We start from the raw sequence: 15,943 nt of genomic DNA on the forward strand, positions 1-15,943 counted from the left end.
TAAAAATATGCTCAATGTCATTAGCCACTTGTTAAGTGCTGTCAAGTTGGTTCCAACCTGTATAGGGTTTCCAAACAGCAGCTGGTAAGCTTGAACCACCGACGTTGTGGTTCAAACCAACTTTGTAGTCTAGCACATTAACCCACAGTGCCACACCAGGACTCCATTAGCCACTAAAGAGATGCATATCAAAAACACAATGATAGGAATAAACATAATGAGGAATTTTTATCCCCACTAGAATGGCTAAGATTCAAAACAAATAATAAATGTTGATGTGGCTATGGGAAAAACAGTGTGGCAATTCCTAAAAAAAAAAATTGAAATGAGTGAGAACTACCCTATGTCCCAGCAAGTCTGCTAATACAGGTATAAATATATCCAAAAGGCCTGAAAACAAGACTGAAACAGGCACTTAACAATCCCTGTTCTAGATGAAGGAGCCTTGGTAGCGTAGTGGGTTATGAGTTGGGCTGGTAACTAGTTCAAATCTCTCAGCTAGCTGTTCCATGGGAGAAAGATGTACAGCGTCAGAAACCTTATACAGACAGGGTCACTATGAGTTGGAACCAACATGACAGCAAACAACCACCGTAAGATACTGTGGTACTGTAGGATAGGCACTGGACTAACAGCAAGCAAGGTCAGCAGCTGCTCCTTGGAAATGCTATATACAGGGTCTTTATGATTTGGTATCAACTCAACAGCACTTAACAACCACGACCACCATCAGCTTCTAGCTAGGGAGTCATAGTGGCACAATGGTTACATGCTCAGTTGCTGAGCAAAAGGTTAGTGGTTCAAACCCACTCAGTGGCTCCACACGAGACAGTTATAGTCCATCACAGAGGGTCGTCTGTGAGTGAGAATTGACTCAGTTACCCAACAACACACTTCCTACATAAGATCTGAGATCCCCCAATCATCCTCATTTCCTGACAGCACCCAATTCAGAGCAAATCCATTTCCTTGAGCCCCCCGCCCCCCAAATCACCTAACACAGGCCCTATCATCCAGTAGGTCTACTAGCACTTCCTTACTGAGTCGCCCCACACAGACTGTAATGGTGTATGGTCTTCCTTATAGCAGTAAATCAATCCATACACCCAGCTTTGCCTGAATAAAAACCCAGCGTTGTCATTTACAGCTTACATTATCTGCCACAAATCAGTCACTTTGGATTTGGGGAAAATCGGTAATAACCTTAGGCATTCTTGTGTTTTCATCTGTTGATGGCAACATTCTACTCATCCCCAAGCTGATCCAAACAAGATCCTCTCAACACTGACATTCTTAAAACTGACCATGATAAATACCAGAGTGCTCAGAAACATATGAAGGAGCTTCAAATGTTCATAGGAAAACGGAACTAAAAGATAATGGAATTTTCCCACTCACTTTTTGAAGTCCCCCTCATACAAGTTTCTCACTCAAAATACAGAGCTTTTATTTTCCGTTATACTGGGATGCAGGGTTTTTGCACATGATTTGAGAAAAGCAGGATGCTAAAGGGTAAGCACAGTATGTGTAGTTCAACTGCAACACAGCACAGACAGATTTAGGCCTGTGATACTACTAAAATAAATACTTCGTATTTTCCATCTGTTCAAAGAGGAGCCCCATCCCTCCCCCCCAACTCAGGAAAGCTCAGAATATCCCACCTCAGCCCTTAGCCACTTAGAAGAAAACAGCAAGCTCCACCTGGTGTTGAAAGCTCTGCTCCATCCCCCACATGGTAAGGTGGCAGTCTGTTCATAATAAAATCCTTCTTCATGTGTGATGAAAGCACTTCTTTGGTACCCTCCAGCCTGTCTGCAAGCATCCTCAGAAGGCCACTTAATCTTGTTTTAACAGTTGTGGTTTCCACCTGCTTAGAAACACAGAAAACACCAACCCAAGCTAAACTCACTGGCTGTATCTCCACAGTTGTGCGCTGTGCTGAGCACAACACCCAGGACAAACTCAATACACAGAAGGGAGGGGAGAGGGCTGGGACCATAAGAACAGGATCCCATCATTCCCTTGTGACCTCTATTCATCTTAAGCTGCCTATTCTATGTAAAAAGATTATTATTGCAGATTTGGCCTAGACAGAGGGATCCCTGAAAATATAGAGCAGTATCAGTTCTGCCTTTTGAAAAGCAAGTCTGTCTTAAGGTGATACTTCAGACAGTGAAAGCACTTTGTGCTTACCTCAGACTAATTCACTTATCCTCTCAAAATGAGACAAACAGTGCTCCTGTGTAAATCATAAAACCAGGAGAGGAAAACAAAGGCTAGGGTCTCCAGTGGGACTTCCCTAATTAGTAATTTGATAGGGGCTAAATCGATAGAGCTCTGGTAGCGTAGTGGTTATGAATTGGGCCGCGAACCACAAGGTCAGCAGTTCGAAACTACCAGCTGTTCTGTGGGAGAAAGATAAGGCTTCCTGCTCCTGTAAAGATTTACAGCCTTGGCGACCCTGCACAGGGTCGCTGTAGGTCGGAACCGACTCTATGGCACATACATAGTAACAACAACAAACCTATAAAGGAGTCCTGCTGTGGCGCTGTGGGTTAATGCAAAGCCGTTTGAACTACAAAGTTGGCAGTTCAAGCTCACCAGGAGCTCCTCGGAAACCCTATACAGGGTCACTATGGGTCTGAACTGACTCGATGGCACTTAACAACAACAAACCTACAGAACATAGATCTTGACTGCATTAGTTATTTATGCAACCATTGTTTTCAGCCAGGGGCTCCCTAGTGCCTGCTACTGCCGTAGTGAAATGCAGAATAACCGAAGTGTCCACAACACCCTTGGTTCTCTGGATTACTAGGTAGCACAGAACACTCCATTTCTTCTGCAAACTATCCACCCTAGCAAGTCAGCACGGGAATGGATACAAGATTGGCTCATCTGAGAAGGAAGATTCTGGAGTTCCTAGGTAGGTCGGCCAAAGTTTCAGCTTACCTGGAGGTGCCTACCTCACTTCCTTTCCCACCTGCCTTTACTCCTTACCAGGAGCAGCTGCCGGGGTAAGCCAGCCCGTAACTCCATGTCTTCCTTTGCAGTATCAAACACAAGTCCAGATATGGTATCCAGAACGAAATCTCCCCATGAACTGGAACACGCAATAGGAAAAACACAAAAACAGTGAATGCATACAAAACATACCTAAAATACTAATGGCTAGTAAAACCAAGGAGCTCTGATAGCATAGTGGTTATGAATTGGGCTGCTAACCTCAGGGTCAGCAGTTCGAAACTACCAGCTGTTCCATGGAAGAAAGATGAGGCTTTCTGCTCCCATAAAGATTTACAGCCTCGGAAACCCTGTACAGGGTCGCTATGAGTCGGAAGCGACTCCATGGCACATAACAAGTAAAACCAAAAGCTGCAAATTGAGTTCCAATTTACCTGCCTGTGATAGACTGAATTGTATCTGCTCAAAATGTGTTACAACCCTAACCTACCAGTCGCTCAGACAAAACAGATGAATCTGTCTTGGGAAGTTTTACATTTCAGAAACCCTGGGGAGCAGTTTTACTTGACCCTGTGAGTTGGAACTGGCTGGATGGTAGTGGAATTGTGTTTGGTTATACCTATGGATGCAATCCCACTTGGAAACAGGCTTTTCTGTGTTATGTTTATGAGGCCATATCAGTTGTAGGGTATGTCCTATCACTCCTGATACTAAAATAAAGGACAGACCCGACACAATCACTTATAACAGAGAGAGGAGGTTCCCAAGAACCGAGGAAAGCCCTGGACTGTTGACAAAGACAACATCAACAAAGCTGAGACCCAGATTTGGACTTTCAGCTCATAGAACTGTGAGAAAATAAATTTCTGTTCTCTAAAGCCTCCCAGTTATGGTATTTGTATTATGATGTTAAGTGCCATTGAGTTGATTCCGATTCATAGCGACCCTGTATAGGGTTTCCAAGGAGCAGCTGGTGAGCTCGAACCGCGGACCTTGTAGTTCAAACGACTTTGCAGTCTGGCGCAATAGCCCACAGCGCCATAGATGTTGTTAAATGCCATCCAGTCGATTCTGGCTCATAGCGATGCTCTATAGGGTTTCTGGGAAGTAGCTGGTGGGTTTGAACTGCCAACCTTGTGGATCACAGTCCAGTGCTGATCCTACAGCAGCACACCAGGAGTCCTGTGTTACAGTAGTACTAGCCAACTAGATCACTACACACTGAAGCATTTTGGATTCAATTTGCCATTTGTTGTTAAATGTCATCAATCAGTTCCTACTCAGAGCGAGCGACCCTATACAGCAATTCTGAGGGTGCAAATCTTTACGAGAGCAGAAAGCCTCATCTCTCCCCAAAGAACAGCTGGTGGGCTCTAGCCGCCGACCTGGAGGTTCACAGTCCCGTGCTTATCCTCCTCGGCACAAAAACTTCACACTTTCATGAGCCACACTGCTTCCCTTCGTCTTCATTCCCAGACACTCACCTTAGAAAGTTAAGGTGAGGAGATAGGTTTTCCCTTAAAGGTACCTGAGAATCATATACTGTCATAAAACATACAAGGGATCAGAATTTCTTACGTTTATAGCTGTAGCACAAGTGTCTGTGAGAACACCACAGGAAATTTTAACACTCAACCATTTCAAAATCTTAAAAAATTTGTGAAGTCCAAAACAAATACATTTGGAGTAACAGTCAAATCTCTATACTGTGAAATTATCTGAACAGTTACACATTAGTTTTCTTTATTATAATTTATCCTTATAAAAGAAGGGCACTTTTCTCAATAAAATGCCTACTAACATTAACAATTTCAAAGCAATTGACTTTGAAGCTTGTTAAGCTCTAGCAATGGTTTTACTGGGGCAGGAACTCACATGTAGGAATGATCTTCAATGTTCAATTATCTTTGCATCCTTGGGGGCATTTAGAACTAGCTCATTCCTCAAAGAGTGCCAATGGGGCTGCTCTTTTTAAACATTTCTTAGTTGTTTAAAAATTTCCTCTGTCACCAGCACATTTCAAAGTGCCGGCTATGTGCAAAATAGAAATTCACAGTATGACTTTTGCTTCTCACTCAGTAAGCAAAATGAACACATTTATGCTTCCCTCCTGGAAAAGCAGCAAAGGAGGACAAAAGCCACATGAAAGAGACTTCCTCAAGTCATCCACCACCTTGTGGCACCATTCCTTTGCAACTTAATGTCTCATCCAACCTCACATTTTTATTGGAGTAAACCCAGAGGACACATGATTGCAGATCTCTCAGCAGCATAAAGCAAGCTGCTTTCTTTTCAGGGTTATGGGTAGAAGTCAGTCATGTGGCCAACAGCTCAGGTGGGAATTCAGTAGCCATTATAACTGTCCTCAGTGTTCTTCAGAGAGTCCGACTAGATCTTGGGCCTTTCTAAAATTTAAGAATCACACCTCTTCAGAGGTTCACTTTTGATAAAACAGCCAAATCAATCTGCTGTTTCCTCATACAACAGGCTCCTCCACACCTTCACCTGGCCACAGTAGCTTAAGGAGGCACCAGACACAAAGCATGGTTAGCATTTTTTAGTAGCAATGGTCCTCAAGTTAAATTATCCCCATTTGAACTCCAGCATCACCAACAAAGGGGCCTTGAGAAAGCAATCTCAGTGCCCACCATGCTCTGGGCAGCCCACTTATTTATGAAGCCTTTCACAGCCTCAGTTGAGTCAACTGGGGAGAAAGGTGAGGCTTTCTGTTTCTGCAAAGATTGACAGTCTTGGAAAGTCTATCCAGGGTTGCTGTGAGTCAAAACTGACTCAAGAGCACTAACAGCAACAACACTCAGAGATGAGGCCAGCCCAGGCACAGCCTAGCAGATTTTCACACTGGGGATTAGGGAAGCAGAATGAGTCGGGCACTTAACACAGATGGAAAGCTGATGGGTTTGGTAAGAGAGAGGGAGGGTTGAGAAGCAAATGATGGTGGCTGTGATGAGCCAATGGCATGGGGAAATAGAAACTGAAGCAGAAAGAGGAAGAGAGAGCCCAGTATTAGAAAACCATTTGGTAGCAATCAGGGAAATGAAGAGAGAGAGAGAGAGAGAGAGAGATGAAAAGAGGGAGGAGCTGAGCTAACACTGGTTGTGGAACTCCAGAACACACAGAGCTGTTCGCAGGACAAGTTGGCTGCCAAGGTCCAGAATGGCCTTGGATCCAGAATGAAGTCTGGCTCCAGCATCTCTCTCTGGCTTAGTCCTTCGACAGTCTCCATGACTCACTCTCTCGATTCCCCCTGCTCTGGAGGCAGCCTGGGCAAATTTCTCTGCCTTATCATACGAAGAACTTAGCAGGCACACTGACAAGAATATTTTTTAATGACATCTAGCAGCTTTGGCCTTCTTTGTGGGCAAAGATATCACTAACTTTAGGCCAGGCTTTACCTTGGTTCTTTCAGTAAGCCTGTTAAACACAGGGTTTAATTTAGCACTGAAACACCTCATGAAAAAGCAGAGAGAGATGCTTACCAACTAGTTTTGCAAGTCAAGGCTTTGAATGTGGGAGGCGACTTGCTGCATGGGCCTGGAATGTCCTCTCTCCTGCTCTGGCCTTCAGGCCCACCCACCCCTGCTTACTCATCTTTTATACTCAGCTTTGATGTCAAGTCATTTCTGAACCTTCTCTGATGCCCCAGCTTACTTACATGCCTGCCTTCCTATGACCCAAATGTCTCCTCTGTAAATCCATGACAGAATTTATCACAGTATTTGGTAACTACATATCTATCCCTCCTCCAACCATAACTTCCCAAGTATAAATTCTTTCATAGCCCTGTCAATAACTGTTTTCCATCAATAGGGTGTAGTACCTGCTTGCTGAATAAATTCCTAAATGGCTGTTTTTTACCCCAATGTAGTTTGGACTAACAAGGTTACTACTGTTAGGAAGTAACACCACTGTGTCACTGCCTCTCAGTCCTCGTCATGTGATGAGACACACTGCCAAAAAGGAACATGGTCTTAATTGGAACTGTTTTCAGCACATATAGTTTTCACGCTCATGATTCTTGACTGCCTTTCAGACTTTCATGGAGTGTACAAAGTGGAAACTTGAAAAGAGACAAGAGCCCAGCCTAGCATCACTAATACAACTGCAGCTACAATTCCTTTTTTTCAAACTGTAAGATGCTTTATTTGGGCAATTCCCAGTGTTCTCTACAGACCCCAGTTTACAACATTCCCACATGGGTCTTTACACAGATGGGAGACTAAAGCAATATAGAAGCCAGCAAGGGAGACAGAAGTCTGTTGTGTGAAAAACAGGGACAGGTAGTAACTCCCTCATGTTCTCTGAAATATGGCTGCTGTGAACCACAGCTCAGAACTATGCTAAGATGCTAGGCTAGGAGACAGAGTGCTTACCTGTTCTGGTAGGTGCTAATGGTCACATGAGTGGAGTGGGCCAGCCCTGGAGGAGTGTCTGCTTGATGAATGGTCCCTCTGGGAAAATAGAGCAAATCTCCAGGCTAAAGGGAGAGGGAGAAAGGAGGGGAAGTAAGTTAATAAGGAGTGTCTCTCAATCCTCATTGTGTTAAGGAGATAAATATAGGCTTTGGGTTTCAGTTCTCCATTACAGAAACTGCCACCTAGACAACCATGGGGGGTATACATGCCAGGTTCCTACAGTGTTACAGGTTCACTGTAACTACAAGACACAATCTACTAGGAGCACTTGGTTCCTAAATGTGTTTTCTTCATTCACAAGCCGAGACCAGATACACATAGAATAGACTTTCTCTATTCCAGGAGCACTGGTAGTGTAGTGGTTATGAGTCGGGCTGCAAACCTTAAGGGCAGCAGTTCAAAACTACCAGTCATTCTGCAGGAGAAAGATGAGCCTTTCTGCTTCCTTAAAAATGTATAGCCTTGAAACCCTAGATAGGGTTGCTATGAGTCAGACCCAACTCCACAGAACACAACCACCAACCACCACCATTCTTGGAGCATAGTGGATCTGTAGGATAAGCACTGGACTGCAAACCATGCTGGCAGTTTGAGCCTACCAGGTGCTCCATGGTAAAAAGAGGCTTTCTGTTCCCCTAAAGATTTAGCCTTGAAACCCTATACAGGATCACTATGAGCAGGAACCAACGTAACAGCACTTAACAACAACATCATTCAGGGCTCAAGGAAGGAGAACTCCTGTGCCCAGGATGCCTGTTCCCTTCCTCTCCACCTTGTGAATGATGCAGTGGTTATGAGTAGGTACTTCAAAGTCATACAGACTCTACCACTTATTGGCTGGTGATCTGGGCAAATCACTTAACCACACCACCAAGCCTCACTTTATCTGTAAAACAGACTTAAAAGCCTCACGCCTCACAGGATTATTACAATAGGACTAAAGGTGCACATGCGATTGTATTATTATTTTACCTAATAGTCCTCCATCTCTTAACAGTGAGGGTTTTTTCCTCCTCTAAAATGGCTTTAATTAAACAACAAAAACAGAATTGACAGAATTGCAGCACTTTTTTTTTTTTTTTTTGCCGTATGACTATTATATATTCAAAAGTCATTTACTGAATCTTACTTATTATTCCATAATTAAAGGTGGCCCAAATCTAATAACAGTAAGATACATTATTGGATCTCTCTTCTTCTTACAACTAACATTTCAAACTTACCAGCCACTCTTTAGAAACCCTGTATAGGGTTGCTCTGAGTCAGAACCGACTTCATTACACTTATCAACAACGACAATAAATAACTAAAAATGTTTAGTAAAAGGATACCTAAAAACCAAACAGTTTTGGTTTTACAGAAAATTATGGGGAACTAGTTTTGGTTTTACAGAAAATTATGGGGAACTAGTCCTGGTGTTATGGTGTTGGAGGAGAATATTGAAAGTTCCATGGGCTGCCAAAAGAACCAATAGATCTGTGTTGGAAGAAGTGCAGCCAGAGTGCTCCTTAGAGTCCAAGATGGCCAAACTTCATCTCTCATACTTCAGACATATTGTCATGAGGGACCAGTCACTGGAGAAGGATATCATGTTTAGTAAGGTGGAGAGTCAGAGAAAAAGAGAAAGACCCCCAACGAGATGGACTGGCCAAGTGGCAGCATCGATGAACTCAAGCGTGACAACAGTAGTGAGGTTGGCCCAGGATCGGGCAGTGTTTTTTTCTGCTGTGCATAAAGTCACTATGAGTCAGTACCAATTCGATGGCACCCAACAACAACAAGTGCTGGTGTGGCACTGAAGGGTAGGCACTAGACTGTTAACCAAAAGGTTGGCAGTTCAAACCCACCAGTCACTCCTAGGATTTATACAGGGTAGCTATAAGTCAAAATTGACTCAACGGCACTTAACAGCAGCAGCAAAAACAGTGAAATAAAATACAATGAAACTATCAATTAGTACACGTGTAAAAGTCATCTTGTTGTTGTTGTGTGCCGTGGAGTTGGTTCCGACCCATAGCAACTCTGTACAGGGTTTCTGAGGCTGTAAATCTTTACGGGAGCAGAAAGCCTCACCTTTCTCCCGCTGACCTTAACGTTCACAGCCGGATTCGTAACCACTACACTACCAGAGCACCCTTAACAGTTTCTGAGCTCTTTCAGATAGGGTCTAAATGTCTTACCCCCTTGTGTCCCTGAGTCTAACCCTCAACACAACACTCAGCAGAAAACTGAAGCTCAATGAATGTTTTGCTGAAAGGCCAAAAAGCAAGATAGTCCTTCAATTTAACCTAAAAGTGAGATGTAACTAAAGATACATCACTTTCTTGTCAGCTGAGTCTTGTCCACTCTATCTCTTTTCTCTCCCCAAGTCAGTGGCCTGAAACAGTCTCCCCAAGTCACTCCTGCCCTGAGCTACTACCTTCCCAGTCCCATCTGAACCAAAACTGAATTCTATTCAGTGGTGTCTAAGGAGAACATTGAAAATCCTGAGAGCTACTTCCCAGCCCCTGCAACTATGGAATGTAAGAAGTCTTGCACACTGGCTAAGAGCATGAGCCAGGAGCAAGGGCTCAAGAAATTGGCTTAGCCTTTTTTTTTTTTTTAATTTTAAGGTATTTCATAAAGCAATCAACAATACTTAAACATCAAGTATCAAGAATTTTTTAAGTGCCTCATAAACTGTTAAGCATCTAGGTTGCCCTGCAGGCCACTAAACTGAAAGTTAGGACTTTGGGTAAAAAAACATGCTTTACTGCTAATGACAGATACCCTTAAGCGTGCGTGCGTGTTTGCGTGTGTGTCTCTCTCTCAACCTGAGTGAGGCCCCTGTCATACAGTCACTCATTCATTCATCACCCCCCTGTACGGGACAGAGCACTGAACAAAGCCAACACCCACCCTCAGGTAGGACATTCCAGAAGGATACTCCAACAAGGGGAAGAGAAAAAAGATATAACCAAGATAGTCTAGTTGGGTGAGAGAGATGAAATAAAGCAATAAATAAATAAATAATGACAGCTAGTAGTGAATGTGAAAAAACAAACAACAAAAGGAGACAGAGGGAGGGGGTGTGCTTGGGGAAAATGGTGCGATTGTATTCAGGATAGTGAAACCTTATTTTGATAGGGTTTCCATAGTAAAGTATAGCAAATTAGGTTCAAACTTCAGAAACTTACTGTAGCACAATTCTGTAGGCTAAAAATCTTGTCAGCAGGGTCATGGTTCTCTGTGATGGTTCTAGGGGAGTATAATTCCTTGCCTCTTCCTAGCTTCTGATGTTGTGGTTAGGTGTCATCGAGACTGTTCCAACTCATAGAGACAGAGCCCGTATGTACAACAGAATCAAACACTGCTCAGCCCTGCATCATCCTAACAATTGTTATGTGTGAGCCCACTGTTGCAGTCACTGTGTCAATCCATCTTGTTTGGGGGTCTTTCTATTTTTCTCTGACACTCTACTTTATCAAGCATGGTGTCCTTTTCCAAGGACTAGTCCCTCCAGACATGTCCAAAGTACCATCTCCTCAATTCTAAGAAGCACTCTGATTGTACTTCCTCCAAGACAGATTCATTTTCCTGGCAGTCCATGGTATTTTCAGTATTCTTTGCCAACACTGCAATTCAAATGCATCGATTGTTCTAGTCATTCTTTTTCATTGTCCAACTTTCACACACATTGGACACAGTTGAAAATATCATGGCTTGGGTCAAGTGTACCTTAATCCTCAAAGTGACATCTTGGTTCTTTTAACACTTTACAGAGGTTTTTTACAACAAATCTGCCCAATGTAATACATCATTTGATTTCTGGACTGATGCTTTCATGAGCGTTGCTTATACAGCAAGTAAAATGAAACCTTCAATCTTTTCTGTTTATCATAATGTTGTCTATTGGTCCAGTTGTGAGGACCTTTTCATTCTGTTTTCTGAAACTTGTTGTGTTTGAGGAGCACCAGGTAGCCAGTGTGGCTAGAGGGCAGTTAGTGGAGGAGGAAGTGAGGGGCGATGAAGCCAGGGAAGCAGTGGAACAGCCAGACTACAGGGTCTTCTGCACCAATTCATGGACTTTGGCTTTTATTCTGAATTGAATGCAAAGCCCCTGCAGGTCTGAGCAAGGGAATCATGTAATCTAAAAGGGATGATGACAGTTGTTTTGTCAGAAAAGTCTGCAAAAATGATGCCAGGCAGGACTTTTGTATGAATCCAGTTCTTAAGAATGCCAAGGACTGCCAGGAACTGCCAAAAGCTAGGAAGGGGCACAGAATGACCTTCCCTTAGGATCCTTCACAGAAACCATGATCCTATTGACTTGATTCAGATTTATAGCCTCCAGAACTGTGAGACAATTAAGTTTCTGAGGTTCAAAGCCAATTTGTTGTGGCAACCCTAGCAAAAACACACTATTAGAATCTAGGAAATGGCTCCTGATCATGTGGTTGCTCTTGGATGAAAGGTCCCATGCACCAAAACTCTTAGATATCCTCTCACTGGGAAGGTTATGTTATACAGGCACGAAACCTCAACCCTGAATTTGTCTTAGGAACAAGAGAGGCACCCATAATGGTTGTCTCACACTTAAGGACTAAACTGTCTCCCCAAAAAATATATATGTTGTAAATCTTAACCCTTATGCTTACAGTTGGGCTTGGCATGGTGCTGTAACATTAGCAGTAGACTACAATCGGAAGGTCAGAGGTTCAAACCCACCAGCTGCTCCTCAGAAACCCTACATAGGGTTGCAACGAGTTGAAACTAACTGGACTGGACAGCACTTAACAGCAACAACATGCTTGTAGATGCAACAACAAACTTGGAAATGGGTTTTCTTTGTTATATTACTGAGGCAATATCAGTGTAGAGTGTGCTTGAAAACAATCAGTTTTAAGATAGAAAGAGCAGGTTAGGCACAGAAACAGGAAGCCCACTGAGGTGAATATGGATGTCACTCCCCATGAAGATGGCCACAATATCCAGGAATAGAAGCTGAAAAGAGACAAGGGCCTTCCTCCAGAACCAGTAAAGAAAGTCTTCCCCTCGAGTTAGTGCCTAAACTGTGAGAAAATAAACTTCTGTTCATTCAAGTCGCCCACTTGTGGTATTTCTGCTGCAGCAGCACCTAGAAACAAAGACATGTACCTTCAATGTGAAGTCATGCGTTGGCCTCCCGATCCTGTCCTCGGCCTCCACGCTGTACTCTCGTGCCAGGGGCACAGTGGGCTGGTAGAGACGCCAGTGTTTCTCTCCCTCCAGCTGCAGGATGAAAATCTAAAGAGCAGCCACAGGAGCCATGAGTATCAGAGAGCGCTACTGGCTCACGTGGTAAAGTGCTTCAAGAATTGTAGCTCTCAAAGGGCTTTTAGATTAAAATCACAACTTTTAGACTAAAATAAAAATAAGAGATGGAAAGGCACTTTCTTCCACACTGTAATAAAAGTAACAACTACTGGTATGTATTCGTGAACCCCAATGCTGAACAGATATTCATTCTTTCTGCTTTCTTAGAGCCTCTCTGAGTCCTTGATATCTCACTATCTCATTCCTTTATTTTTTCTATCAGACAGTGAAGAGCCCATAATCTCTGATGGAAAAGCCAAGCTTCAGTCAGATAGTACTGCATGTCTAAAATCCTGCATACTAAAAGATAACAATATGACAAGTTTTTTATTCTTCATTCATTCAAACATATCTTACTGCCCTATATTAAAAAAAAAAAAAAAATGTTTTTTAAGTAACTTGGAAAACCTATTTATACCAAATTGCTACCAAAGGAAAAAAAAAAAAAACCACAAGGGCTTTTGATAAATAACTCTATGTTTAACCCTTATCTTAGTACAAAAATGAAATGAAAAAATACCAAAGTCAAAGAGTTAACTTTCTTGGGGAGAGGAGGAGCCACATGAGTGTGAGATGAGTACTTGTCAAGATGTCAGACCCTCACTCAAACTGTCCTGAGGTTTTTACAAATGGAAAGGAAAAATTACATACAAAATTACATACATATATATATATATTAGCAGCTATAAAAAAAAGAAAATTAAAGCATATGTAAAAATTATTTTGACCTCACCCTAATTAATGACCATACATTGTGAAATATAAGAAAAAGCCACTCAGATCTTTCTGTTGATAAATTCAATAAATAGTTGATTCATAGGCATGTGTGGGTCTTTATATTAGTACGGTTAGAAACAATCTCTCCCTTTGAAAAGAAGAAGGAAACTAGTTTGGTGGGATTTATTTTGGCCCAACGTTTAGGTGAGGTCAAGATCTTAAGAGAGCGTGCAGAAACAGTGGACAATGTCCTGGCCTAAAAGCCTCAGAGGATAATTGGAACAGAGTCTTGGCAACTAGCCTGATCCAGCTCTCAGCAACTCATTCTTCCCACACTGAGCAATAATAGTCTTCTTCTCTTACCTCAACATCATCATAGTGGGGGGGTAGGCCTTGAGACCCTGAGGGGGTTATGTATACATTTGAGCCAACCAAGGAGCCAAAGTAACATTCCAGCTTTTCCTGGATCCTCCAAAGTTCATCCTTTAGAAAAAAAAAGGGATGGGGTAAGGAGAAGGGAAACAGAAATCACAGTTAAGTTCATATCTATTTAGCAAGCCTTTATTATACAGTTAGTATGTTCTGAATTCTGAGAATAAATGAGTGAACAAGCCAACACCTCTGCCCCTAGGAAGTGCTGAAACACAATAAAGATGTGAGAGTTTGGCAAAGCAGGCAATAAGGGATAACTGAAGGATTTTAAGCAAGAAACTGGTGGTACTGTGGAGTCGGTTCCGAGTCATAGTGACCGTGTACAGGGTTTCTGAGGCTGTAAATCTTTATGGGAGCAGAAAGCCTCATCTTTCTCCCGCAGACTGGCTGGTAGTTCCGAACTGCTGACCTTGAGGTTAGCAGCGCAACTTGTAACCACTATGCTACTACAGCAGGGAGACTAACATGACCCAATTTACATTTTTAAACTCCCACTTTGGCTATTGTGTGGTAAATGAAGTACAGAAAAGCAAGAGCAGACATCTGGAGATTACTGAGGCAGTGGAGAAAAAGGACAAGCATGGTGGGAGAAGAAAGTCAACATGTACTCTGCAAGTGGCATCAGCAGGATTTGCTGATGGAATCAATACAAACTGGGGAAGGGTAGAAATAAAAATACTTCCAAGTGTTGAGCTTGGGTAATGAGTTAGGTCCTGGTTCCATTTACTAAGATGGAAAAGGCTTGCAAAAGAACAAAAATTTAAGAGAGAGAACAAAAAGAGTGTTCTTTATTAGAGGTATTACATCTGAGCTGCTGAAATCCCCAAGTAAACATGTTTTTGAGGAACCAGTTGGCTGTCTAAGTCTAAAGGTCTGGCAAGAAAGAAGGGCTAGAGATTAAAATTTGGGAACTGTCTGCACACACACAATTGCTATTTAAAGCAATGAGTGCAGAAATGGCTACTTAGGAAAGTTATAGAAAGAAAACAAGGAACTGGTCAAGTGATGTTCCTCCATCCTTTCATTAACTAAATCTTAAGTGCATAAGTCAGACTGAGGTGTCTAGAGATGAGGCATATATTCCTGAGAGTACGGAAGGAATTCTTATTTCCCAAGACAGAGGACAAAAAGAGAAGTAACAATTAGGCCATATATAGGTAGCACATTTCTGGTAGAGTAGTGGTTACAAATCGGGCTGCTAATCTCATGGTCAGCAGTTCAAAACTACCAGCTGTTTCACGGGAGCAAGATGAGACTTTCCGCTCCGTAAAGATTTACAGCCTCGGAAACCCTGTACAGGGTCGCTATGAGTCAGAACCGACACCACAGCACATAACAACAACAACAACAACAACATCCTTGTGTGGTGGAGTCTTGGTGTGGCGCTGTGGGTTAATGCGCCAGACTGCAGAGCCATTTGACTGCAAGGTCGGCCGTTCAAGCTCACCAGCTGCTCCTCGGAAACTCTATACAGGGACACTATGGGTCAGAACCAACTCAACAACATGTGCCAGGCAGTTTCTAAGGGCTCTACACATAACATAATCTTCAAAACAACCCTGTCTCATAGATGAGCACTATCATTAGCTCCAGTTTAAAGATGAGGTAGCTGAGGTGCAAAATCACACAGTTAATAAATGAAGCCAGGATTCAATTTCAGACAGCCTGGACCCAGAGTTCCTTCCCTTAAACACTATTCTGTACTGTCTGTCTGAATAATTATCTTAAGGAACAAGTCATTTACAAAGTATACAAAATGAGCCCAAAGTTTCAAACAGTGCCTGACACATAAAAGACAAGGAAATAATATTGAAAATATTTGCCGAATAGCAGATCGAACATCCTACCAGATCCCTTTCTGAGCCAGTGATTGGCTGGCTGCCCTTCCCCCCCCCCAGTTTCCCCATTTCAGACATTTCTAATGAGTGTCACCATGACCCCCATGGCAGGTATGACTAATCGATCACAGTCTTCTTTGTACTAAAACCTAAACATGGCCTGACTTGTCCCTTTACCAGTCCCCATAGTTATTCAGAGTTGGCATATGACCTGAAGTCTGTTGG

At 42.7% G+C, this 15,943-nt stretch overlaps 1 protein-coding gene across 2 annotated transcripts in view; it reads right to left on the reverse strand.

Moving 5' to 3' along the window:
- Positions 1 to 15,943, reverse strand: part of MINA (MYC induced nuclear antigen) — a 35,354-nt gene that overhangs the window by 3,640 nt on the left and 15,771 nt on the right. The window contains exons 3-7 of one of the 2 annotated variants that reach the window (XM_006868596.1): positions 13,812 to 13,931; positions 12,534 to 12,662; positions 7,356 to 7,459; positions 3,001 to 3,103; positions 1,702 to 1,867 (exon numbers count right to left, since the gene is read on the reverse strand). In XM_006868596.1, the coding sequence (XP_006868658.1) occupies positions 1,702 to 1,867; positions 3,001 to 3,103; positions 7,356 to 7,459; positions 12,534 to 12,662; positions 13,812 to 13,931 (622 nt within the window). Of the gene's footprint in view, positions 1 to 1,701; positions 1,871 to 3,000; positions 3,104 to 7,355; positions 7,460 to 12,533; positions 12,663 to 13,811; positions 13,932 to 15,943 lie in introns of both variants that reach the window. The other variant, XM_006868595.1, reaches the window with a different exon arrangement.

The sequence above is a fragment of the Chrysochloris asiatica genome, unplaced genomic scaffold (genome assembly GCF_000296735.1).
Source record: "Chrysochloris asiatica unplaced genomic scaffold, ChrAsi1.0 scaffold00120, whole genome shotgun sequence".
Classification (NCBI taxonomy): domain Eukaryota; kingdom Metazoa; phylum Chordata; class Mammalia; order Afrosoricida; family Chrysochloridae; genus Chrysochloris; species Chrysochloris asiatica.